Genomic DNA, 24,539 nt, shown 5'->3' with positions numbered 1-24,539 from the left:
GGACGTCAGCAAGATCACCGTGATCATGCAGCCAAGCAGGGTCTGTTCCAATGAAGAGTCCATGTTCCTAATACAGTTATGAGTTAGAGTGTCTAGGTACAAAAGTTATGGTACCACACTCATTGGATCTACATAGAGATATATAACCCTCTCAGTACCCTGCGTTGAAGTACCACCCCTGGCAAGCTTGCATATACTCAGCCTGATCCCCCCAGTCAGTCCTTGTACTCTCGAGTAGCTTATTAACACACTTTAAAACACACTGGATAAGCTGATATGACGAAGGGTCTCCCCTTTTGGCGGCTACGGTTGACCATCATCTCTGACTGGTCAGTTCGGCATAAGGCCGCGTCGCCATCATCTCCCAACGATGACTCCAGAGATCATCAACCGCAAAACCACGACTTGTGCCTGGTGAAAGGCCTCCTAGAAGAGAGATAGAGATAGAGAGTTCAATTATGGCATCCACCGAGACATTCTACAGAGAGGATGACGGCCCGGACAAAGAGTACGTTCTGCCTTGCTATCACGCTTCTCAACGGGCTCCTTTAGAGACGAACTAGCATTTCCACCTACCATCGCAACTGCCAGTTTGCGCCGCTAATGAATCGTAGCATCGTCCTCGTCCACGGCCTGTCTCGGCCCGGCGACATGCCGTGGACGGAGGCAGAGGGCTGTACGCCTTGGCTCCAGCGGGACCTCTTCGAGAAGAGCAATGCCCGCGTCATCAGCTTCAACTACGACGTCGACCCGGGGGAGAGCGAGGCCGTGTACACCCAGTCCGGGTTAGGTATCGTAGCACGCCAGCTTTTGGATAACATCGTGTCTTTGAGAGAAACAGAAGTATGAACTGCCTCGGCAAACAGGTTAGCAGGGCTTGATGTGACTGACAGGTTGCCTGAAGGACATTCGTCCCCTCGCCTTCGTGGCTCATGACTTTGGAGGAGTTGTTGTGAAAATGGTGCGTAAAACCTCGCAGCAACCGTTGTTTGAAACGAGTATCAAGTGCTTTGGGGTTGTCCGGTATTGATGACCCTGACATTGAAACAGGCTCTGGCGATCGCGTCCAGGGAGGTGAGCGGATACAATCACCTTCTGGCCTCTGCGTACGCTCTGGTATGCTTGCCTTCAACTCACCCACGTCCATGTGGAGTTGCGTATCACAATGCTAAACTTCTTCCAGGTCTTCGTCGGCTGCCCGCATAGAAGCCTCGGCCTCGCCTCGCTCACCAACGATCTTGTGACTCTGTTTCACACCACACATAACTATCCCAGCTTCGGCTTGCTCCAGGCCGCTCGGGTATGCGCTTCCACCGTCATCAACGCCAACCGCCTGTTCCTGGAGAGCAGCGTACCTCTCCGGGTTGAAATAGCCAGCGTCTTCAGTCGCAGTTCGAGTAACGCTGAACGAGTAAGTACACGGCATTTCTGGCTCTCCTTCCTGTCTCTTCTATGTAGAAGCATCCTCGGCTTCAGTAGACTGTTCAATGAGCGATTGAAGAGAATCCATAAACGCGACCCGTTTACTTGGCTAAGGGTGTCTAGGTCTTCGAAGAGTTCACAGCCACGCTGGGTTTGACTTGTGAGGTTCGCATCGGACTGCCGGGCCCCCATAGCAAGTTGCTGCGAGACAACACGGAGGATGAAGTCTACAAACCGTTACAGAAGATACTCGGCTTCTCCGGGCAAGGTGAATCGAACCCCCTTTTCTTCGCTTGAGAATCGTGTTGTTTTGTTCCTTCGGCGAAGTAAACGCGTCAGACTGACCACTTCCCCGCCCTGGTCACAGAAGGAGTTTCTAGCTCGATATGGCCCGTTGTCGAACGATACGAGGGACTCCGTTTCCTCCTCTCAACCGTGGCCCCTGAGCGCTCTCTCCAAGTAAAACCCGATGAAGCCGCCTCGGATGGCTTATTGTCCATGGACGAGTTCGTCAGCTGGACGCGGCGCTCCCAAACCTCCCAAACCGCCCGCTATCTTTCTATTCCCACCGATCAGTCGACATCAACCATTATGAACGATTTTTTACGGTTTGTCTCTGACAACAGCAAACACACCGTCCGGTCCCGATTCCGGCTCTTCAGCTTCCAGTTCCGCGAGCTGAAGCTTCATCCAGACGTCGACATGGGCCCTCGTGTCAGCGGCACGCGCCTGGTCCTGGCAAGCTTCGTGGCCCAGGCACTCGCATACCTACTCCCTCGCAGGGAACCGGCATTCAGGCCGTCCGAACTGCTGGCTTCTTGGAAGGCTGCCTCGCCCGAGCTGCTGACCGAATATCATCTGGTGCGTGTCTTCGTCACTCTGAACCTGCTGCTCTGGCAGATTAGAGTCCAAGCCATCTGGTCCATCTGGGACTTGGAGCACTGTCCCGGTGACGGGGGGCCCGCGCGGCTGATACAGGACTTGATGGGCTATTTCCAGTTTACCGATTTGAAGCCCCCCATTCTCTTTGCCGGTTCGGGAGACGCTAAGTTGGGCCTGACAGAGGTCATGACAACCGCTGGTGTGGCTTCATTGGAGTTGAGACTGAGAGCTCGTCGTGGCTCGTCCTCCGACCTCGAAAAACGTGTTTCCGCTGAGCTGGCGCTGGTACGGGCTCTCCATCCAGGCCATGGCCCTCTGCCGGGGCCCGTCCATGATCTGCTGACGGACTCATGCACGGAGACGTCACTTCGCGAGGCACTTCTGCAATGGATTGCCAGGACGGCCCATACGAGTGTGACGAGGGTTCAGTGGCTGGGGCGGATCCGGCATGCTCTCAGCGACCAAGGCCATATTGAGCCGCTGAGTCTACAGAGTGCCATAACGAGCTCGCTTTCCAGAGAGGAGAATCAGATGGCGCAGAGCGTAATCCGCTGGGTTCTGCATTCTCGCCGGAAACTCTCTCCGAACGAGCTCGTCACTGCTCTGGGTCTCGAGCATAGTCTCGCCATCCAGCCAGGGCAAGACGCCAGATCCGTATTCCATCTTGAAGATACGAGAGACGAGGACGAGGACGAGGCTTCGATTCTTAGTTTGGAGCCTATACTAGACTGCTTATCCGGTCTCGTCAACGTGGTCGACAACGAGGTTCACCTCTCCCGCTGGGTATGTACTGACGCGTTTGTCAATTCTGGATCTGAGACTACGGACCGGCCGCACGATACGGACGATGGAGAGTCGCACTTACTCATATTACGCTGTCTTCTTCTCCATTTCTCTTCCAAGGCGAGACGTCGGGTATCGGATCACCAACCCGCTGGCGGCTCCTTTCAGTCTTCTTTGTTCCAGCACGACTTTACCGCGTATGCTCTCCATTTCTGGCCGCACCACTTCAAATTCGCACAGTCTCAATCATCAACGCGAGAAAAGACTGAATCATTCCTGGCAGACTTTTTGGGAAAAGAGACGGCGGCCGTTGCGTTGATGCTGCAATATATCCAGAGCAGCCGGGCCGAGGCTATCAGAACGACAGAGACAAACGAAGGGACCGCCGCCGCAGTTACCTTGCTCGCGAGCTCCGGCTTCGGTGACATCGGCGAGATCGCCGCTCTTGTGGGCAGCCCCGGGTGGGAGTCTGACGCGAAGACATTGTTCCCGGCCCTATTGGGGGCAGTCAGCGGAGGCCACGGAGAGCTCGTGAGACGGCTATCCCTCTCTCCCCTGGATGACGACGCGGCCAAAGATGTCTTATCCCGGGCCGAAGCAGGCGAGTTGGGCAGCAATGCCATGCTTCACATGTTCCATCAGGCGAAGCTCAGAGAGGGGGACTTCCAACTCCCAGCTCCTTTTCTCATTCGCGCCGCCTACGCCGGTATCGAAGAGATTTTCAACGATGAGATGGCCAAGGTGTCACTCGACCGGCCCACTGATGGCGACTCGTTTTGGAGGGATTCTCTATGTCGGGCCGTGGTTTCACGGCATTTCAATATCGCGGAGTTGCTGGCGCCGGCCGCAATTCCTAGCCTGAGCGACGGCGACAAGCGTGACGTCTTTGTGGCGGCTGCGTATCAAGGAGGACCAACAGTCTTGTTGGCCCTCATGAGACTGCTCTCCGCGGATGATCATGTGCGTTATCTTTGGATCCTGGCCCGCGCCGGTAACTACCAGGTCGTGGAAGAGTTACTCCTCGAACTCTTCGGGGACGAGGCTCCGCGCCAGTATCTCACCGACGACAGCATCAAGTCGAGCGTAGACATTGCTGTAACGATGTCTTCCGTTGAAGTCGTCAGGGCCATTCTCAGACATGTCGACGTCGCCCGCGACGGCGAGGCCCTGCTCGACGCTCTCCGGCTTGCCGTCGGGGTGTCGGCGTCCAGAGACATGTGTGCTCTCTTCTTGGCCACGGGCATTAAGATCGAGGATCGGCAAGGAGAGGACTACATGACCGAGGCAGTACGCGGAGACAATAGGGAACTGGCGAAGCTCCTTGTCAGCCACGGAGCCAAGGTTGATGCCAAAGGTCCCCAGGGCCAGGCGCCGCTCCTCATCGCCGCCAGCAACGGCTCGTTGGCCATGGTAAAGTTCCTCGTTGACGAGAAGGCAGACATTAACATACGGACGACGGGGGGAGGCGTCACACCGCTGTACGCGGCGTCGTTGAACAACAAGCCCGATGTTGTCGAGCATCTCCTGAGCCGAGGAGCGGACGTCCGTATCCCGACCCTCACACGCAACTGGTCGCCGCTGGAGTGTTCGTACGACTTCCCGGACGTGCTCCGCCACCTCGTCACCAAGGCATCGCCGCCTCCGGACTACCGGCGTCTGACCGAGTTCGGCGAGTGCGAAGCCACGGCGCTCTTCCTCGCCGCGCGAAACGACTGCGTCGAATCCGTCCGGCTGCTGCTGGAGCACGGCGACCCGGACCTGGAGTTCGCGCCCGCGGTGGACATTGGCGACAACGACCCCGCGGCCGGCTTCACGGCCCTCGCCATGGCCGCGCGGCATTCCAACACCGAGGTCGTGAGACTGCTGCTGGCCGCGGGGGCCAACGTCAACCACCGCATCCAGTGGCAGGGGCAGTCGGTCCTCCACTGCGTCTGGGACGACAAGACGATGGCGGCCGTCCTCGAGTATGGCCCGGATATAGAATCGAGGGACTCCAACGGCATCACGCCCCTGAACTGGCACGCTAGCGGAGACGACGTCGGCCTGCTCAGGCGCCTGGTCAACGCCGGAGCGGCTGTCAAGACGACCGACGAGGACGGAAACACGCCGCTCATGAACGCCGTCAGGGGCGGTTGTCTCGAGAACCTCAAGTTCCTCACGTCCAAGGGCGTGCCCGTCCACCACGACTCGGGGCGCTTCGGATACCCGGTCCACGTGTGCTGCTCCTTTGGCAGGCTGGAGGCCCTGCGCTTCCTCGTCGAGCGAGGCGCCGACGTGAACCAGTGGCACGGGTTCCACGGGACGCCTCTGGAGGCGGCTTGCACGAGGACGTCCGAGAACCAGATGGCGGTGATCCGGTACCTCGTTGAGGAGAAGGGCGCCGACGTCAACGCGGGAGGGAGCCACTTTGTAGGCATCCTGGGCCAGGCGTTCCTGAGCGGTACCGCGGAGCTTGTGACACATCTCGTCGACAAGGGCAGCAAGATTGACGGCGTGGACCGGACGGGACTTCCGTCGTTATTCAACGTCTGCTTCCGCGAGAAGGGCGCCCTTGAGCTGCTGGACTTGGCCGTCGTGTCTCACGGCGCCGTCACCACTCTGAGTGCGCGGGATCGCATGGCTCGGACGATCCTGCACTGCGCCGCGATGGCCGGCCACATCGATCTGGTCAAGAGGCTGGTCGAGCTCGAGCCGGCGTTGGTGCAGGGCCGCGACGGCGACGGGTGGACGGCGCTGCACTGGGCTGCGCGACGGCCTCGTCTGGTGGATGACACCCCGAGTCGGGACGCCCATCAAGATGACGAGTCCAAGGCCCAAGTGATGCGTTTCCTGGTCGAGAAGGGGTGTCCCGGGCTCGAGGAGACGGTGTCGGCGGGCGAGCGGACGTGGACAGTTCTGGAGATTGCAAAGAACCACGGGGCTCCAGATGTTGTCGTTGATACTGTGAAGCAGATGATGGAGGAGAGGGAAACAACGGCGGAAGACTCGAGGGAAGCCCTTTTGAGGGAACACGACGGATGGTCGTGCGATGCCTGCCGCGGCGTAAGTTTCTCCGTTCTCAGAAAGATCCTATCCTGCCTCCCGGTGCCCATCAGACTCATCCAAATCCTCGATTTCTATGGATTTGAGGAGCTCTCTCGGCTTCCCCTGAATCGAACGTCCTTGGCTAACATGACGCGATAGCGAATCTGGGGCCCGTTGTACAAGTGCACGGGAGACAGCTGCTACGGCAACTTTGGGCTCTGCTTCAAGTGTATGCCTTACAAAGACCTGGTCCACGACCCAACACATATCCTGGTCGAAGATGGAGAAAGAGAGTGGTGAGTCGACAAGGCGGATGTAGGTGAAGAGAGGCGACGAGCCGTGTTGCTACGTAGTTTAGCCTGCCCTGCTGTCTGTATCCAGGAGGTTCTTCAAGTGAGGACTGATGAGCATTGCAAATGGCGAGGCAATATCAGCACAAAGTTCATCAGCCTTGACCACATTTGGGCAATTATAGGTGTTGAAATTCATGTATGATTACTACTACATTGGTGAGAAGTCGACGAGAAGACTCGAACAAAACGTCCCTAAAATGCTGTCGGAAACTGGGCTTGGCTGAGACCTCCAGGCGATGCCCACCTCTAGTGCTGATGATCCCATCAGCAAATGAGATTTATGCTGATCATGTATGACAATCGAAGAATCTGTAGTAAGTCTTGGATGATTCCAAAAGGCCTTTGTTGTGATTCGCTGAGAGCAAATGGCGTGAAGCCCGCTTTGCGCAAATGCGCACGACGGTCGTCAAGTTGGTTTCCTCCCGTCCCCCCCTAAACACTGAACACGACCTCGCACAAATTTCCCCATGAGCACTCACTTGGTGTGACTGTCATCTCTTGCTTCTCTTTGATTGGTCACTACGACACTCGACTCACCGCTGCCTCGGGAGAGCACAGCACTTCAGTGCCTTTCATCGTGATTGGCACATTCCTGCCTGATACACCAAACATATTGAGGATGCATTCTAAAGACAAGGCTCATGGGATCCTCAGCCGCCAACAAGACGACGCAGTAAAAGACATAAGCGTGTAAAGGTGATTTTAACTGTAATATAAAGTGGTTGACAAGCTGGAAAAGACTCTTGTCATCTCTTCTATCACCATCGTCATCACCGTCACCCATCCTTCTTTCAATACGAAAGGCCAGCATACCAACATGAGACTCATTCACACACTTTCATACGTCTTACACAACTTGAGCGAGTCAGACCTACCTCCCTTTGCCGTGCTGTCCCATGCGGCGGACCAGTCTTATTGCTCCGACACGGACGAACCATCATCCCAGCAAACGACTGCGAGGGTCGATCTAGACAACAGTATCCTGGCTGCTTGTGGAAGGGCAGCCGCCCGCGGCCTCAGCTATCTCTGGGTTGGTTCTGCGTGCATTGACAAAACATCTTCCCTGGAGCTTCAGGAGGCCGTCAGTTTTTCCTTCCGACTGCTCCGTGCGGCCGCCGTGTGCTTCGTCCATCTCCACGACCTCCCCGCCGACTCCGGCTACCTCGCGAAAGCGTGGGCCCGCTGCCGGTACTGGAGGCGGAGCTGGACGCTACAAGAGCTCATTGCGCCGTCCGAGGTCGAGTTTTTCGACGCTCACTGGGACCACCGGGGATCACGATCATCGCCAGAGCTCCTGGGCATCCTTCCTGCCATCACGGGGATCGACAAGAGCGTCCTGCTGGACAACAGCGCCCTTTCGAGGGTTGCCATCGGAGTACGACTGTCTTGGGCCGCGGGCAGAGAATCCACCCGCGCCGAGGACGCGGCATACTCTCTGGCCGGGATCACTGGCGTCAACATGTCCATCAGGTACGGCGAAGGCGCGGACCAGGCCTTTGCACGTCTAGTGAACAAGATCGTCCAAGATACTACCGACGGGTCCATCTTTGCCTGGACCAGCAACGACGGGCAGGCCGTCCGGGGTCTTCTTCCACGATCAGCGTCCGAGTTCCGCCATCTCACGAACTCGCCTGTGGCAGATCGCCACGAACCGTGGACTTTCGACGGCAGTATCCAGCTCAGCAGCGGAGGGCTGGTCCTCGACTCGCGGGCATCGATGCAGGACTCTTCGCTGGTTTTCGAAATCGGTCGAACGGCGGGCAAGTCGATTGGAGTACGGCTTCGGATGTTGGACAACCGGTTCGTCCGGGTTGGCCCGAGTTCGCTCTCCGATGTCCCGCACACAGCAAGCCGCTGCCGGATCATGGCAGCCCGCGATATGGACGCCGAGACACTTCGCAGCATCCGCAACAGAACAATTCGTTCACCGATGCGACCACCAGGTCAAACATGGAGTGTTTCTCGTGATATTCCATCCTTGTCCCTAATAGGTGTCAAAAGGGAGAGGTCAGGCAGATCCAAGACTCCCGTTAGTGAACACTCAGCCGTCCAGCTTGAATCTCCTCGAACCATCTCGCCGTCTTTGCCTGGAGACGACTTTTACGGTTCGTGTAGAGGTCACGAGAAGTTTTCGGATTATGAGATTATCGACTCCGACAACTCCGACGAGGACGAGGACGAGGACGAGGAGGCAGACGAGGAAGACGAAGGAGAAGAAGAACCATCAAGGGAGGACGATGTACGCGAAACCACCTCGCTGAACCCAAATCACCCGTTTCAGTCGGAACGTGAGGGCCTGCTACGTCGCTATCACGGCTCGATTCTAGAGTGGTCCAAGTCTGCAGCATATGTTGCACCGCCGGACCGAGCCTCGGTGCCACAGAAACGTCTCAGAACCGCAGCCTCAAGCCCATCCTCTTCCCCGGACGAAGAAATGGAACCGGAGGGAGTACAAACCTCTGAAAAGGAGACCCGGGTCGGTTCCCGCATCGACGGCTATTTTCACCTCGCCTGTCCTTTCTACCAGACAGATCCTAGCAGGTATCAAGACTGCCTTCTGGAGGACGACCTGAGATCGATCGAGGATGTCGTTTCCCACCTTCGGAAGCGCCACCTGAAGCCACCGTACTGCCCCAAGTGCCGCATCATCCTCGGGACACCGACGGCCCGGGACGCACACATTCGCAAACTGGCTTGCCAAGTCCGACACGCGACCGCGATCGAGGGCGTCGACGAGACCCGGCTCGTCGAGCTGATGGGGCGCAGGAGGAAGGGGCTCGGCGAGGCGGAGACCTGGAGGCAAATCTGCGCAGTGGCGTGTCCAGGTGCCTCGATGCCCGGCTCTCCCTACCTCGAGGGAGGCCTCGGTCTTGCCGTGTCGCAGGTTCGGGATTACTGGCACGAGAAGGGCAGGGCGTGCATTGAAGAATACATGTTTGAGAGGGGCGTCCCGCTTAAGGGCGAGCAGTTTGAGGCTGGAGAATTGGATTGCTGTCATTCCGTGACCTTGACGGATTTGGTTCAGCGGACGGTTCAAGACGATGTCTGTTGGACGAGGAAGATGGGCTGGAAGGATGCGTCTATATAGTACGAGGTTGGGGCGGTGTGTTCTTTGCTTCATTATGACATGTGTAAGAGACCAAATTTGGATGAATATTGAACGGAGTGACTAGGGGGGGGGGTCATAGAATCAATCGGTTTCATGTCATTATGAACATTAAATTGGTTCTATTTTGATACTAGTATTATGACTCTTTTAGAGTCTCACTGAGCCAACTCTATTCACGAGCATTGGCTTTGACAAAACGAAAGGGACGAGAAAAAAGAATTCAAAATTTGTTGTTTTTTTTGGACCTTTAGAACCTCCCGAGACACTCGTCGTGAATCTGAGCGAAAACGTCGCGAGTGCTGTGATTGACTGACGTTTTTTCAACCCAACACCGCCAATGCCAATGAATGCATCAATTGATACGAAGGAAAAATCAAACACCGAAGTTGTACTAGTAGACTTTCGATCAGCCTCCCCCATGCGAATGCCTTCTTTCCGGGGCGTCATCAAAGAAAGTTGAGTTCATAAACTCATCAATCGGATCGGGAGCCGCCTCGTCTGTGCTCTGCGTTCCGCCGCCAGCTGCAATGTTCCAGTCGTCATGTCCGCCGGCTGCGCCCGTTGAAAAACCATTACTGCCTGGGTTTCCGGGCTCCGGGGGGGCAGCCTGAGGCGCAGAGAACGTGTTCATCTGCAGAGGCTGGGCCCAACCATCGTGCGGCATCGGCTCGAATATCGAAAAGGACTGGGGAAAGAAAGACATGTTGCCGCTCCCGCCATGACTGGATGACGACGCAGCATGTGTCATGGCCATCAGATGAGCGTTGGCGACGGGTGGTGGTGGTGGTGGCGGTGGTGGTGGTGGTGGGCTTTGTCTGGACAGCGGGGTGTGCTCGTGGCACAACGTGAGCAACTGGCCGATGACGTCGTCCCAGTATGTCGAATGCTCAGAGGATGCCATTCTGAGCTGAGCCATCATCAGCCAGTCCCCAAACTCCTGGGATTTCGCGTTACGCTTGGCGATGCCGGTGAGGAGGCTGAGAGGTTCCCGGATGCCTTCGTAGACGTACGGCGACTCGGGCCGCGGGTGTGCCGCAAAGAAGTTGTACCACACCCAGTACCATTTGTCATGGTCGGACAGGCCGCGGGGCAGGTTGTTTTGCAGCCGGTTGATCTCGTCCCCCGTGAAGTCCTCGGGCCCGGCGATTGGTTCACAACCTCCCGAGCGTATGTGGCCGTCGCGGGCTTCGGCGTCCTTGAACTTCACCCAGCACAAGGCGCAATAATACAAGGTGGTGGAATGGCACCGTTCGATGTGCTGCTTGAGCCGGTTGAAGCCGTCTAGCTTGTGCTTCTCGACACAGCGGTAGTTGTGTATGGGATCCATCTTGTAGTAGGGGCAGGCCATCAGCCGGGCCTCCGTTGACCGGCTTCCCTCTGGATGCTCGCCCGTGTCGCTGTCGTGGCCATCTTCGCTCTCGTCGTCATCTCTGCGGTCTTCTAGCGGTAATCTCGACTTTGCCGCGGCGGCTTTCCCTTTTCCCTTTGACTTGGCTGGGCCCTTCGACCCGGCCTTGGTCTTCACGTTTTGCCGTTTCTCGACCCGGTTCGAGCCTGTTCCAGCGGGGGCCCTGGTTGTCACTTGTTCAGTGGTCGGGCATTGGTCGCTGAGTGAGACGCTTGTTGCTGTGAGGGCGACTCGAATTGGATATGAAAGAAGAAGAACGAATTGCCAAAGCACTGATTGGGTTTGCGCCGGATTAGTATTACCAAACGCAAGCTACTAATAGCATCCCACCCGAACCAGGTTTTGACACTCACTGTGAAATCGGTAAACCTTGCTGATCCATTCGGCTGTGCTCTGCGCAATGAGCGAGTCCGCATGAGCCCCTGCGAGGTGCCGAGAAAGAAAGGCGACGGTGGTGGAGCAACAGGCCGGACCCGGCCAGCTGCGGCGGCGGCCTTCCGGTGCCACCAAGCCATCAGCCACGAGCGCTATGTGAGACCAAAAGAGCATCGATTCATGTACACATGGTAGGGCAACAAGGACGAGGGCGGCCGAGACAAAACACTGCACGAGGAGAAAACACGTAGGCCGCAACACAAGTTGCAACATAGGCCGCAAGTTTGCCGCTGGGTGAGACGCGATATCCATGTCGGCCGATGGCTTGTAGAGGTCCTTGAGGGCAAAAGAAAACTCCGGCCACAAAGCCCACGAGTTTTTGATGGTGAGATGAATGGGATTATAATAGTAAAAAATTGGCCGGGTTACACACACAAAGTCTCTCACCAAGGAAGCCGTTGCCCCTCGTCTGCCTTTCGGCTTACTGGCCTGGGCTGATTCGCTTCGTTACTGACATAGCTTGCAGACAAGAAAGTGTATAAAGCATTCTTTTTGCGAATTTGTGAAATTCATTTAGAAGCATACCCTCTGCACATTTGTTTTCTGGCTGCCAGAGGGGGGGGGGGGCTAACCAATGGACGCAGTCCACGATCAGGCGTCCCGCCCCCATAACTAGGCTGTAACAGCCTAGAGCTCAAAGCCCCCCCAAGACACCTACTACCCGGCCAAGACATGCACAAGGCGTATTGTGAACTGAGTTGTTGTCCCAGGGCCGTGTTTACTGCTTTGGTCTCGCCACAGTGAATTGGACAATGGAATACGCTACCCAGAGCAATTTATCACAGGCCGGGATATTGATAAACGATCCAAGAGGGTGTGTGTCTGTAATTAATATTCGACAGTCATAGTTGTCCGCACACCGAGCCGACAGGATGCCTGGTTCTGACAATCCCCCCCCCCCCCCCCCTACTAACCTCCACGTCTAAGTGCTTTCGTCTGCTGATGTTCGATTCTAGCCTTTAAAAAATAAAAAAAAGCCTTGCCAGCTTCGCGTCCATAAATGGCGGCGGCTGTGTCCAAATGCCAGCACACCCTATGTTGGGAGGGGGCGGTGAAACCTGCACGCTGACGTTGGGAACAGGTGAGGCAACCAAGCCTCACAAATGCGCAAAGTTGGTCCTTCATAGCAAAACTAGTGCGTTCCGAAGGCTTCCAGATCCACCCTGATCAACGAACATATCCCATTCTCCCCCCCTGGCGGAACCCCGGCTGCCTCTTCGAGGGGGGGACGTTCAATTCAAACTCTATAGATCTTCCCGTGATCTCGCATCATTGTGAGACCGGCTTCCCCATTTCCCACGATGACTCGATTGGAGAATCATCGCGACTCGTCTCATTCGATGGGTACCAGAGGACTTTCTGGGCGAGGTCCGATGGGGCTTGTCAGTGTGAAGAAACAGTCATTGTCGGACCCAAGGGGCGATAAATGGAAGCGTCAGGTCGAGCATGCTGGCTTTTCTCGGCAGTCTCCTCGACGTATTCAGCCAAAGACGGATTTCTGTCTTGATAAAGATTTGGATGCATTCTCGGAAGTCAAAAGCTCTCTCGACATCATTCAAATATAGTATACTAACGGGGATTGCCAGCAGAATGTCAACGGAGCCACCGAGGTGGAAGAGAGAACTCACAGCAACACCAAGAGAGGACAATCGACGTTCTTTGTCTCTTCCCTCCAATGTCGCGAATTCAACCTCGCATGTAGCCTCGCTCGATCCACGCCTCTGCTTCTCAATATCAAACCTCGCCAACGCCCCAAATTGGCCTTCTGACTCCTACACCAGCGCAAGCGGACGTCCTAACGGCATTGCTTCAAGCGGTACGTCTTACATATCACCATGGAAATCTATTACTTACTTTTATCCTTCATTTTCTTCAGGAAATGCATTTGCTCTCAATGGGACACTGTTTAATGGAAAGCCTCAACAATGTCGAGAAAGTAATCTCATAGAAAGCAAGGCGGCGTTACGTATGACGGCAATGCCTTCCGTCCTGGATATGTCTTCCTCGCCAGGTTGGAAACAGAGCCCTGACTCGATCCAAGAGACGGAAGTTTTCCATTGGAAACTGTTAGACCAGTATGACTACCCTTTGTCGGAATTTGGGAGCCGTGCAGCTACACCTTTTGGTAATATATCGCCAAAACTCAATCATTGTTTAACGACATCCAGTCCGGGTCTTGAAGGTAACCCCATCAATGCTGCGGATAGCGCGGAACACCAGAGAAGGCTACAAATCTCCTCAAACTCCAAGCGTACTATGGATATCGCAGTACCTATCGATGAAGGCCCAATCAAGCGGCCACGATGTTCTGTTCAACTACCAGACTCTGCTATGCGCTCGGATGAAAGTTCCGACGACGAAAATGCTACGGTGAAGAGATACAGGCTTTTGGCATGCCCCTTTTTCAGATACAACGCCGGACGCCACACGAGCTGCCTCAATCTCAAAATGCGTCGGATCCGGGATGTCAAACAACACCTCAAGAGGCGACACTCTGAACCGCAGTACTATTGCACAACCTGTTACAAAGTATTCACAACCGAATCGAAGTGGTTTCAGCATGTGTCGGATCAGTCTTTCGTACCCTGCTTTCCGACAGATGGACGGCCTGATTTTGTAACTGCTCGCGAGAGTCAGCTTCTCTGCGCCAAAGCCAGCAGAAATGCTACATTAGAGGATCAGTGGTATAGCGTTTGGGACAAGATCTTCATAGGCAGGCAGAGACCATCTCACCCATTCATGCGGACAGTTGTGGAAGAGGTCACCTCGATGATGCGGGAGTTCTGGCAGAACGAGGGAGACCAGATTGTTAAGAAGTTTACGGAATCGCTGCATATGCAAGACGGGGATGAGGTCAGGCTGAAGAATGTCATGTTGAACATGATGGAAGAATCCCACAACGTCTTTGGAAACCGGTTTCGGCCCTCTACACCGGTGGAAGGGTCCGTCGGAGGTCCAGACAACGAGCAGCTTTCAAACCCCCACCATCTCTCATCAGGGCCACCACGTGGCGAAGACAACGATGATAAGGTCTTCTCAGCATCTAATCCTGAGCAGAAGGACCTGAATGGTCTCCTACATCAACCATGCTCCCGTCCGGTTTCTGACGTGGATGAAAATCAAGTCTGGGAAGGGATTCCTGCAGAGTTTGACGCGATGGCTGACATCGGTCCCAATGTCAACGATGCTGGCTTTACAGACATGTACGAAGGGGCAGAGAATGCAATAATCGACCCGATGGAGAAATCTGAATGGTCTTCTATCGACTACAGCAACCAAAGCTTGTTTCAATGCCCAAACATGCTTGAAACCAGTTTTCAAGAGGTCCAAATTGGCTCACTGCCAATCTGAATCATCAGAACTGTTGGATGTGCGCAGAAAGTACCGGAGGATGACAAGAACGATGGAAAGGTAATTCCACCTCAAGTCAAAGATTTTCCTGTCAGGTGGCATCTCAAGGTTCGCGGAAGCGGCTGGAGTAGCATATTCGCATCTCTCACCACAGAGCACGACCAATGCTCACTACACAGAGATCTAACATATCTTAGAAGGACAGTTAACGAGTCATAATGGGGTCTATCAACTCCAGAGTCGACTTGGAACTCAAGCATAGACGACAGAAGATTGCTCTCACGTTGCTCCTAAGCTTTGGAATCATCATGCTTTGTAGAATCAGGCTATTTGGGTCCAAACCAGAAATCGGTTTCTTGAGATGAGTACGGGGAAGCAAAGAAATCAAGGAGCGAGGGGAGGATTACAATTGTACTTAGAGCCCTTCAACAGGGTACAGAGTTGCAGAGGGATAATTGGATCGGTTTTGTTTGGAGTTTTGGTCGGTGATTCCAGGAGACCAAAGGGGTCTTGTTATTCTCATTTGTTTCTGGTGCTCCAATGCAGTTTTCTGCGAAATTGTCTTCTACTAGTTAGTGAATGTCTGTTCTAGAATGCTTTATGGGATTTTATAACCGATACCGTGTCGCTGATACTTCTAAAGAGGTTATTCAACGCAGATAGCTCCTCCTGAACGCTGAAGTCAGGACTCAAATGCGATGGACCAAAGACACCAGGAAAATCAGGGTTTGTCAGTCCTGATCGCGTTTGAAAGTGTTGGACAACATGTCCAAATCATATAATGATGAAAAGCTTGAAGAGTATATTTACCCTCCAAACCAAATCAAATATCGCTCTTCAATTCCCCTGTGCAGCCATTTGATGACCATGTTCCTTCTATCGCATGTGGATATTTATAAGCGCCATGATGCTAGAGGGTCTTAACACGGCACATAAGGAGGGGGAAATTGCGGCTGAATTCTCGCGTTTTGTCCAAACTGTTTACTAACAGCTAACCAGGGTCGAGAAATGAATCAATGACGGTGAAGATCGATAGCACGGGAGACTCAAACAATATAGCCAAGCGAATTCGCTTCTTCTTCTTCTACACGTGACAAGCTTGTTGTCAGCTAGTTTGGATAGGATGACGATACTCGGGCAAGCTTCAGGCTGGCGTTGTACTTGAAACTAGGGCGATAGACTCTATAGTTCTAGAAGCAGTTACCGACAGTACATATTTTTGTCCAAGCCTCCCTTTTAAGGAGACAGTTGACTCCAATGCAACAAGCAAGACAGCAAAAGATGAGGCTGCTTATACGGTATGCAGTCGTCCGCGCAAGGTGCGGGCAGGATGACAGAATGGGACGATGGCACGATGACGGCTTATCCGCCGCTCCCATAGTCAGAATCTGAGACCGCAGCACGATCCGACCATGATGGTGTTCGACGGAGCTGTAAAACAGTGAAGATCCCTGATGGTCGAGAACAAGGTTTGACAAGACCAGCTGCCAGTCTATGGGGCTTTAAATAGATCGCTTTCTCTGATTACTGTGGCCGCATAGAACACAACGTTGCAGTCATCCCTTCTTTTCGAAGCTTGGTTGTGCTTAGTCCTGTCTCCTAAGGTAGCAACTTTCGTTTATGTATTTTTGAAAGTAACCAAGTGATGCAACAATCATCCACAATCCGACGAAATACCCAAGGTCTTTTGTCCTACAGCTGTAAGATGTACATGAGTCAGGTGCCGTGAAGGGTTACAACGGGGATACCGGCTCAAATGACGATCGTCTAGAAGATGCCGCTGAACGTGCTCTTAAACTCTCTTTGAGTGGTTCGCGGTTTGATCCAGCCTCCCGACCGCTTCTTTAGTCGGAACTGCTGAGCCGGCAACCGAACGCTAGCGGTAGATAATGCGGGAGTCCTGCATGGTCCCGGGACGTAAGCTCGTAATCCCGAGTTTTCTGCGAGATACCGGTGTTCAGTCAACGATCCGCCGCCCACTTAATCATCCATGCTGTTGTGTTACGCTCCTTGTGCGTGAATAATCCGGCCACGGACAACACATTCTACGATGTCGCGGCTTCGGACGAATCGCGAACGGACCATTATTGATTACCGACTAAGCCTCTCTGGCGTCACCCCACAGCCGAAATGACAATTGCCGTCGTCGGCAAGAATAGTCGGATGCAACGTAGGGTGTTCCCCTCCAACATAGCTGTGTGTATGGTTCATATCAGATGGACTAACAGCACCGGGCCTTATATTTCGACATCTTGCTGACAATGACGCTTGCAGCTGACACCTTACATCTCGTCACGCTGTTCGGAAAGGAAAAGGGCTGACGAGAAGCTAAGTTTGTACCGAAAGCTCCGCGAGAACAGCTGGACCTCTGACCGAGAATGCTGGCGCTGTCTTCCGGGCTCTGAGTAATCCCTGTACGGTTTTCTGTTGACGAAGTCCAAATGTCATCAACCAGTGCCGCCACAACCGTGTGTGGACCTCTTTTCTATCCGTCTTACCCGTCACAACCTTCGCTGGACCTGAACCGGCAGTTACGCGTCACCGATATTGAGTGTGTCCCGAGCTCCTAACACGTCGAGTTCGCTGCTCGCGGGGCTCGCTCCGTGTCGCCCGCATTCTGCTGCCTCCCCGCCTAGTCGTGGAGCTTGATCGGTCCCGCCGAGCTCAACTTTGTCTTGTGATAGATGCTCAGATGGCATACATCGATGAGGGGGGTACGGGCTCAGAGATCGCCAGAGCACGGTATTATTGGCTTAGCCTACGTTACTTGCTGCTTTTGGCAGTCCCATAATGGAACGACAGCTAGCGAATTCGTCACATCAAGAGACGGGGTATAAGAAGATCGTTCTGCCCGAGCTGTAATGTTTGTTCCTTACCCGCTCTCAGTTCATCTCAGAAGACGACACCTGATAGTTCCATCAGTCACTCGTGAAACTCGACCTGTCAAGCTGTCATCTGCTCTCGGCCGTCTATCCATCATGCACACTCATGCCGCTTTCCTAATTGCCTTGCTTGGGGCATTGCCCAAGGGATTCGCCGTTCCCGCTCCCCAGTGAGTCTTCGCAGCGACGAGTGAATAGGAAAGACTCGGCTAATACGAGTCTCAGAATGGGAGACTACGGTGAAAACAAGGGACCCGTGGGTGGTGTCGCCCCCCCGATCCCATCCGTGACTGCTCCCACCGGCAACTTGAGAGGAGACGCCGGTCTGCTCGGAGGCAATGCTCCACGCCCTGACCCCGATACCTCCGATTCAGCCATCGTCGACGATGTTCAGCTCGTTCCTGGCCAGCAAGCAGACGGGAAACTCGGCCTCTATCTCAACTTTGACGGTGTCGATGCCCCCCAGCCCATCCGCGGCAAGCTGGGATCCCCGGACCCGGGCCCGAGTATGTCACATCCTTAGCGGAGATGGCCGTGATTTGGCGAGACCAAGACACTAACACGGATTTGCCGCAGGAACCAATGCCTACGAGAAGCTCAACCCCGACCTATACGCCCCGCCGGCCACCGACAAGGGCGACGTGGAGAACGCCATGTGGCCCCTCGGGCTCTCCCACAACCGCCTCGGCAGCGAGTCCGGCGCGGGCTGGGCCCGTCAGCAGAACACCAAGGTGCTGCCCGTCGCCACTCGCATGGCCGGCGTCGACATGAAGCTGCAGCCCAACGCCTACCGCGAAATGCACTGGCACACGTCGGCCGAATGGGCGCTCATGCTCAAGGGGAGCTGCCGCATTGCCGCGATGAATGAGGACGGCAAGAGCTTCGTCGATGACTTGACGGCCGGGGTGAGTCCAGATTCTCATGGAAGGCTGTAAAGAGCATGGGTACTGACCAAGTCCAGGATGTGTGGTTCTTCCCCAAGGGCGTTCCGCATAGCATCCAGGCGTTCGACCAGGGTACCGAGTTCCTCCTTGTCTTTGACAACGGAGGTTTCAGCGAAGAGAACACGTTTCTCGCTTCTCAAATGTTTCTGAGAAACCCTCTGTCGGTCCTTTCGAAGAACATGAAGGTGGATGTCTCTGCGTTTGACAACATTCCTCAAGACCAGCGATACGTAAGTTGGACTTTGTGCATACCGCGGCAACATCCTCTGGACATGTGAACGAGGGCTTACGTGTAGCGACAGATCTTCAACGGCACGCCCCCGCCCAAGGACATCCAGGAACAAAACCAAACCTCGTCAGCCGGGTCTCTCGTCGGCGCCGAGTCCTACACCTACCACTGGTCGCAGCAGCAGCCCCTCCAGGTCCCCGGCGGCTCCGTCAAGATCCTCGACCCGCAGACGTTCCCCATCGCGAGCAACTTCGCCGCGGCCCTCGTCGTCGTGCAGCCCGGCGCGATGCGCGAGATCCACTGGCACACGACGAGCGACGAGTGGAACTACTTCCTCCAGGGCTCCGGGCGCATGACCATCTTTGAGGCGCCCGAGGCGTCCCGCACCTTTGACTTCACGGCCGGCGACGTCGGCTACATCAAGGTCGGCGACAGCCACTACATCGAGAACACGGGTACCGAGGACGTCGTCTTCCTCGAGGTCCTCCAGGCGCCCAAGTTCTCCGACATCAGCGCCGCGCAGTGGTTGGCCCTCACTCCCAAGCAGGTCGTCAAGGATACTCTGAACCTCTCGGACGAGGTCATTGCTGCGCTGCCTCGCGAGAAGGAGTACATCAAGCCCGGAAACCCCAACATGACGGCGTTGGCGGACGGTGGGAAAAGCGTTAAGAGAAGTTTCAAGGCTTAGAGTATTGAGTTTCGGCCTCAAACTTTTCCAGGTATAAGAAGTACATAGAAGCCTGTCTAGGACCTTATGTTCCGCAGTGCGGGTCTAGGACCTTATGTTCCGCAATGCGGTGTAGATAATAATATATATAAAACTGTTGGAACAACGCTCGGCATGACCGTACGCGGCGGGGACCATGAGGATAGCAGGGATAAGCGTTCGGGGGTACCCTGAACGCTTGGACCACTCAGCCTTATGTGACGGTTTCACCTTATACGTTGACGTGGCTACAAATCCAGCGCCTAGATAGACTTTAGGAGAAGACATCACAGAATAGAACAACCGTGATCACCCCTCCATACACATACCAGAGGCCATTCAACGTAAACACTACACTTGCAGGTAACGTGCCTTGCTATATCTTTCGTCGTAAGCAAGCTGGTCACTTTACTACAACTACATCCAAACAGCAAAGGATGGCTAGCGTACTTGATCAATGTAATTAAAAACTACTTAGAACATGTTTCGGTAAATATTTCCTTGTTAAACTGACATGTTCGCACATTGTGTCTAATGTTCCTGCAGACGCCACATTTGTCGTTGATTAGTGTTGGTCCTTGGTCGGCGGACACTACTTCGGCGTGTTTGATGACTATCTTATGAATTCGTCCACAGGGAAGCGCTGGGCTGAACATCCGAGTTCGATTAGTCTTGGTGTGGCTGTTGACAAGACGGCGTATAAGCATTCATTACGCATTGTGATGCAGGCCTGGGTGGACTTGCGTTAGTTGGGACTAGGAGCTTGTGATGGAAACCACCCACCATCAACCTATAGACAGAAAGACATCTGGGAACATCGAGTTCCCTTTCCTCGCCACAAACGCGTTGACGCTTTTCGTTGTGAGTATGCGATCCACAGCCTTAACGAAGGGGGTGTTTGCGAATTCGTCCCACTCGGCATCGCCTTTGGCGACCATAATACTCTCCGGGTTCCTCATATTACGGTCGCGAACGTATTTCATGAGGACGTTGAGTGTATCGTCGTTCATGACAGCAGAGAGAATAACCCATTCCATGTTTTCAGGATTCACACGCGCCTCCTGACAGAGGGCCTGGAGAACTTCAGACAGTCTCATCTTCCCAGGGTGAGCGTCTTCCCAACCGTTGTAAGCTCTGTAGATAGTCATCGACTTGCTGTCCGGGCTGAACTTGACGGAGTTGACGGCTAGTTCATCGTCGAAATGCTTGGAAAAGACCTCGTACATGCCATTTGTGATTCTGACCTCGTATCCTTTGTCCTCTAGTATGCCGGCGAATGCACCTAAGAGTAGGATGAAGAGGATGTTGAGAAGCGATAGAGACCTCATTGTGACGGGGAAAAAGAAAGCGCGTGCAAAAGAATGCCTCTGGCTGCCTAAACTTGGTCCTTCTTATATTTCTCTGACTAGTAAGATAGATCTGGTCTTTCCGATGTGTCCTAAATAAGCAGATATGAATGGGTTGTTGATGTAAGCATTCCATGCCTAAGTCTGCTCATATAACGAGTAATTTTCTAGCGTTATGCGGACGTCTTGCCGTTGCCATTCAGAGGGAGTCTAATTTAGTGGTAAATATAAAGATACAACCTCTTTAAGCACATTTGATGCACTCTAAGCCTTTCTAGGCAAAGTTCAACATCAGGGGCAGAGCAATGGCCGAGGGGCTCGGGTTGGGGGCACTACCCTTTGGTACCGCATTTCCGAAGCCGAGGTCATCGGGTGGCCGAGACGTTGAACAACAGGACAGTCTCCGACCGGCAGCGCTTTGCTTCGAGAGCACAGGACATCGAGTCAGAAATGTTTGCTCAGCCTCTGGCTTGTCCGTTAGTATTGGCTGTCCAGAATGGCTCTTCACAGGGGCGTCCTTTCTCGAGACAGAGATGAATGGGCTGGTTGAAGCTGCGGGTTCGAGCAGCCGCCGTGCTTGGTAACCCCTTGAGGATAAGTATTGGACCAAGATCCCGGTGGAACACTTTGTTATAAATAGATTAGGGCGAGCGGGAGTGGAGGAATTGAGACTGCCTTTCTGCTATGTTTGGCCCTATTGCATAATCTCCATCAATATTACGCCGGATTTTCTTAAGTCATCTGATGAAGCTCATAATTCTGTTAGAGCAGAGAATTCTGAAGCGAAAGTGATTCATGTGAGCCGTCTTTGCATCGCCCGAGAGTCTTGCTTCGCATGGGCTCTAGAAGCCAAACCGAGTGCAGTAGAAGCGGTATGCTTTGATGTTGACGAGGGGTTGTTAATCAGAAGGCGACTCCTTCAAACATTCAAACCATGTTTCTGGATCTGCACGCAAACGTCCCCAAGTTGGATAATTGTGTCGCTGGTCAGGTTGTTACCCGGGAGTTCATTGTGAGTCGTGATGCGGAAAATGGATCCTGATATTTCGTACTCCTGAGCTGCTGCAACCACTTGAGCGAGCTGTCGAACCCCAATGTGTAATTAGCGAGCATAGTGACTCGGCCTCTTTCAATCATCAGTAACAGACAAATGGAAAATAATATAGCCGTAAGAGTCAGAGTTTTCAGTACCGGTCCCATGTCGGTAGGCAGTAGTGTACCGGGGGTCTGCCTGAGACCGGACATTGGGAACCAGTGTCTACACCAAGTTGGATTACGCAAACCCTGCACCAGTAAGCCCCTATTTTCTTCCTTTTCTCAGATATTGGGACCCAGGCCAAAGTTGCTGTTCTGCTTTACCGGCTTCTCGGCATCGACACGCTCCGCCCCCGACTCCTTGTCCGTCATGATCGAATTCGAATCGTTGTACGTGACGTGGACCTGTGAGTAGACATTAGCAACCTCATACCGTTACCATCATCATCGCCCCATTCTTCGTTTTGCAAGTTGCTTCTCACATTGGTCGTCCGGATGATGCCGTTAAACGTCATGATCTCCTCCTCGCTGCCGTCCGGCGAGTGGCCCCTAATCTCCGTGTGCGTGCTGCGCATGTCCTTCATCGGGAATCCGTTGCCGACCGTATTCCTGTTGATCCGGCCGTTTCCTGTGCCGTTCCCGGTGCCGGCGCCGTAGCGCGCGTACTGCCCGCCCCCGGCGCCGCTGTTATAGCCCGCATTGTCGGCGCTGCTCTTGTTGGAGAACATGCCCGGCATCCACCGGCGGAAGAGCGGCCGCAGAGCCGGGATGCAGGCGGCGATGATGGAGAGGTTCACCTCGATGGCGCTGTACGTGTCGCCGATGCCGTTGCGCGCGTCGTAGGTGGGGTCTATGTTGTATAGCTTCCTGCGCAGCTCGTGGACGCGGAGGATGGCCACCACGATCGATCTTTAGGAGGGGGGGTCCCCGCGGTTAGCAGAGGCACCTTTTTACACGCCGACGGAGAGGTGGACGCGAGTATCATGAGCTCCGTGGAAATGCTTACACGCCACCCGCAAGGAACACCACAATGAGGCCTATCTTAGCGGCCATGCGCATCTTGAGCCCGAGGAAGATCCAAAAGGGGATGGCGAGGACAAAAAAGTCGGTAATGATAGTGATGATGGCGCTGACGATGTAGAACAGAGGGCCGTCAATCTCCCTCTGCTTGGGGATCGTCGGGTCCCAGAAGGCATTGATCGGAATGGTCTGGAACAGCACGACCAAGAAGATGGCAACCATGGTGGCCAGGTTGACCGTGTTGAGGGTGTAGATGGCGTACCGCACACCGGGCTTGTGGCCGCCCAGCCGGAGAAGAAAGACCAGTACCGACGACTTGACGAGGGCGAGGATCGGGTTGTAGAACACCTGCATGATCCAGTTCCAGAAGAGCATCGGGGAAGGGTCCCAGTCCTCGGGCAAGGACGACGTCGGGAAGCCGGCGTAGTAGTACTTGAAGAACATGTACGTCGGGGCGAGCAGGGCCACGGAGAAGAACTAAGCACAAATGAAGTCAGAAATGCTAGCAGGGAAAATGCGTCGTCTGGCGATCGGCACTCTGCCGATCTTGTCTTACCATGGCTCCGGTCATGAACCAGTCATCTGAACTCTATTAGTGTTAAGCTCATGGAGCAACAAGAGCATCGGCATAGACGCGTATGACAAAACTCACCCAGTCCTATCTGCTTGGATGAGACCTTGCTGTACATCCTCAGCGCCCAGGTCAAGAACGCGGTCAGGGTGAAGCCGAAGAGGATCGCCATGATGGCCTTCTGCAGAGGCGACGACGGCAGGTCCTCGACATCGACCCAACGAGCCTCGACGGCCCGTCTAGCCACGAACTCGATCATGGCCGTTGTAACTCTGTCCCTCCTCGCAGCTACCCGTACGGAAAGAAAGGAGAAGCTTTTCAAGGTCAAAGGCAGGAGGAAGCTAGAGCTTCCGTGGGCCTTGGCACTGGATTTTAATGAGAAAACTGATCAAGATCCGGGGAGGGAAGCAAGCCGGTGGGCAAGGGGGGTCTGACGAGTAGAGTCGGCGGCCGAAGTTATGCGACGGGATCTGCGGGGGATGCCCCGTGAGTTATACACACAAGCCTTTGCGTCTACGGCCCGCAGCCTTGGCCCTCGTACAGAATGATGGCGAAGGGTGTGTACCTTTCGAAGGTGAAAATGGGATACATTCACAAAGGTCTTGCCAGTGATGTCGAAGCGTATGGGCGTGTCCTCCTTGCCTGGAATAGGAGAGGCCCTGCCATTGGTCTCCTTCTCACTCTTGGGCACGGATTGGAAGTAATACTGAACTATAGTAGGTCTCTTCTGGATGCAGGAGTCCGATTCTGATCTCGTCAGTTGGAACTTAGTACTGAGGAACCTGCATTTCGCCCGACCCTGTTTCAATGCCAGGCTGGGTTGTCAGTTGAGGCGGACCTGTTTCGCAAGATCCCCGTCCGAGGTTTCCACGGGCCACAGGAACATGGTAATAGCAAGGCCTGCTTTGCAGAAAATCTTGCCAAGATTCTTCAAATCTCCGTCAGATAGGTAACATCGTTGCGTCCCTGACCGGAGCAGAGGGCGCCCAACAGCCGATTCAGGGACTGTCCTCCGCTATGTAAAACCCCCTTCCATTCT

General features: G+C 54.3%; 8 protein-coding genes across 8 annotated transcripts; 4 read left to right on the top strand and 4 right to left on the bottom strand.

Annotated features, from left to right (window-relative positions):
- Positions 1 to 603: 603 nt before the first annotated feature.
- Positions 604 to 6,411, top strand: CDEST_02535 (Putative ankyrin repeat-containing domain superfamily; the record flags this gene model as incomplete). Its single annotated transcript, XM_062918694.1, has 5 exons — positions 604 to 843; positions 1,184 to 1,411; positions 1,546 to 1,690; positions 1,790 to 6,129; positions 6,271 to 6,411. 5 exons carry the CDS (start codon positions 604 to 606, stop codon positions 6,409 to 6,411), a joined length of 5,094 nt encoding a protein of 1,697 aa, XP_062774745.1.
- An 821-nt stretch (positions 6,412 to 7,232) lies between these two features.
- CDEST_02534 (uncharacterized protein) lies at positions 7,233 to 9,553 on the top strand. The gene has a single exon (XM_062918693.1). The coding sequence runs from the start codon at positions 7,282 to 7,284 to the stop codon at positions 9,550 to 9,552; it is 2,271 nt and encodes a 756-aa protein (XP_062774744.1). The 5' UTR covers positions 7,233 to 7,281; the 3' UTR covers position 9,553.
- Positions 9,554 to 9,979: 426 nt separating this feature from the next.
- CDEST_02533 (uncharacterized protein) lies at positions 9,980 to 11,530 on the bottom strand (the record flags this gene model as incomplete). The annotated part of the gene is made up of 2 exons (XM_062918692.1): positions 9,980 to 11,253; positions 11,335 to 11,530. 2 exons carry the CDS (start codon positions 11,528 to 11,530, stop codon positions 9,980 to 9,982), a joined length of 1,470 nt encoding a protein of 489 aa, XP_062774743.1.
- A 1,122-nt stretch (positions 11,531 to 12,652) lies between these two features.
- Positions 12,653 to 15,268, top strand: CDEST_02532 (uncharacterized protein). The gene is made up of 4 exons (XM_062918691.1): positions 12,653 to 12,948; positions 13,006 to 13,232; positions 13,293 to 14,827; positions 14,965 to 15,268. The coding sequence occupies exons 1-3, from the start codon at positions 12,863 to 12,865 to the stop codon at positions 14,765 to 14,767; spliced, it is 1,788 nt and encodes a 595-aa protein (XP_062774742.1). The 5' UTR covers positions 12,653 to 12,862; the 3' UTR covers positions 14,768 to 14,827; positions 14,965 to 15,268.
- Positions 15,269 to 15,937: 669 nt separating this feature from the next.
- On the bottom strand, positions 15,938 to 16,530 carry CDEST_02531 (uncharacterized protein). The gene has a single exon (XM_062918690.1). The coding sequence runs from the start codon at positions 16,144 to 16,146 to the stop codon at positions 15,958 to 15,960; it is 189 nt and encodes a 62-aa protein (XP_062774741.1). The 5' UTR covers positions 16,147 to 16,530; the 3' UTR covers positions 15,938 to 15,957.
- Positions 16,531 to 17,631: 1,101 nt separating this feature from the next.
- CDEST_02530 (Putative rmlC-like cupin domain superfamily, rmlC-like jelly roll protein) lies at positions 17,632 to 19,655 on the top strand. Its single transcript, XM_062918689.1, has 5 exons — positions 17,632 to 17,819; positions 17,875 to 18,155; positions 18,226 to 18,554; positions 18,611 to 18,823; positions 18,896 to 19,655. The coding sequence occupies exons 1-5, from the start codon at positions 17,746 to 17,748 to the stop codon at positions 19,508 to 19,510; spliced, it is 1,512 nt and encodes a 503-aa protein (XP_062774740.1). The 5' UTR covers positions 17,632 to 17,745; the 3' UTR covers positions 19,511 to 19,655.
- Positions 19,656 to 20,313: 658 nt separating this feature from the next.
- CDEST_02529 (uncharacterized protein) lies at positions 20,314 to 20,856 on the bottom strand (the record flags this gene model as incomplete). The annotated part of the gene is made up of 1 exon (XM_062918688.1): positions 20,314 to 20,856. One exon carries the CDS (start codon positions 20,854 to 20,856, stop codon positions 20,314 to 20,316), a length of 543 nt encoding a protein of 180 aa, XP_062774739.1.
- A 740-nt stretch (positions 20,857 to 21,596) lies between these two features.
- On the bottom strand, positions 21,597 to 24,184 carry CDEST_02528 (uncharacterized protein). Its single transcript, XM_062918687.1, has 5 exons — positions 23,582 to 24,184; positions 23,486 to 23,511; positions 22,916 to 23,406; positions 22,392 to 22,818; positions 21,597 to 22,314 (listed from the first exon to the last, which is right to left on the bottom strand). Exons 1-5 carry the CDS (start codon positions 23,757 to 23,759, stop codon positions 22,192 to 22,194), a joined length of 1,245 nt encoding a protein of 414 aa, XP_062774738.1. The 5' UTR covers positions 23,760 to 24,184; the 3' UTR covers positions 21,597 to 22,191.
- Positions 24,185 to 24,539: the final 355 nt, after the last annotated feature.

The sequence above is a fragment of the Colletotrichum destructivum genome, chromosome 2 (assembly GCF_034447905.1).
Source record: "Colletotrichum destructivum chromosome 2, complete sequence".
NCBI lineage: Eukaryota > Fungi > Ascomycota > Sordariomycetes > Glomerellales > Glomerellaceae > Colletotrichum > Colletotrichum destructivum.
Note: the sequence above shows the minus strand (reverse complement) of the source record. Positions and strands in the feature narration are given on the sequence as shown.

Coding starts and splice junctions, on each gene's coding strand:
- CDEST_02534 (XM_062918693.1), top strand. CDS start 7,282: ATGAGACTCATTCACACACTTTCATACGTCTTACACAACTTGAGCGAG.
- CDEST_02532 (XM_062918691.1), top strand. CDS start 12,863: ATGCTGGCTTTTCTCGGCAGTCTCCTCGACGTATTCAGCCAAAGACGG. Junction 12,949..13,005: donor ATTTGGATGCATTCTCGGAA/GTCAAAAGCTCT, acceptor GATTGCCAGCAG/AATGTCAACGGAGCCACCGA. Junction 13,233..13,292: donor TAACGGCATTGCTTCAAGCG/GTACGTCTTACA, acceptor CATTTTCTTCAG/GAAATGCATTTGCTCTCAAT.
- CDEST_02531 (XM_062918690.1), bottom strand. CDS start 16,146: ATGGGAGCGGCGGATAAGCCGTCATCGTGCCATCGTCCCATTCTGTCA.
- CDEST_02530 (XM_062918689.1), top strand. CDS start 17,746: ATGCACACTCATGCCGCTTTCCTAATTGCCTTGCTTGGGGCATTGCCC. Junction 18,156..18,225: donor ATCCCCGGACCCGGGCCCGA/GTATGTCACATC, acceptor GATTTGCCGCAG/GAACCAATGCCTACGAGAAG. Junction 18,824..18,895: donor TTCCTCAAGACCAGCGATAC/GTAAGTTGGACT, acceptor GTGTAGCGACAG/ATCTTCAACGGCACGCCCCC.
- CDEST_02528 (XM_062918687.1), bottom strand. CDS start 23,759: ATGATCGAGTTCGTGGCTAGACGGGCCGTCGAGGCTCGTTGGGTCGAT. Junction 23,512..23,581: donor ATCCAAGCAGATAGGACTGG/GTGAGTTTTGTC, acceptor AATAGAGTTCAG/ATGACTGGTTCATGACCGGA. Junction 22,819..22,915: donor GTGTTCCTTGCGGGTGGCGT/GTAAGCATTTCC, acceptor CCCCTCCTAAAG/ATCGATCGTGGTGGCCATCC.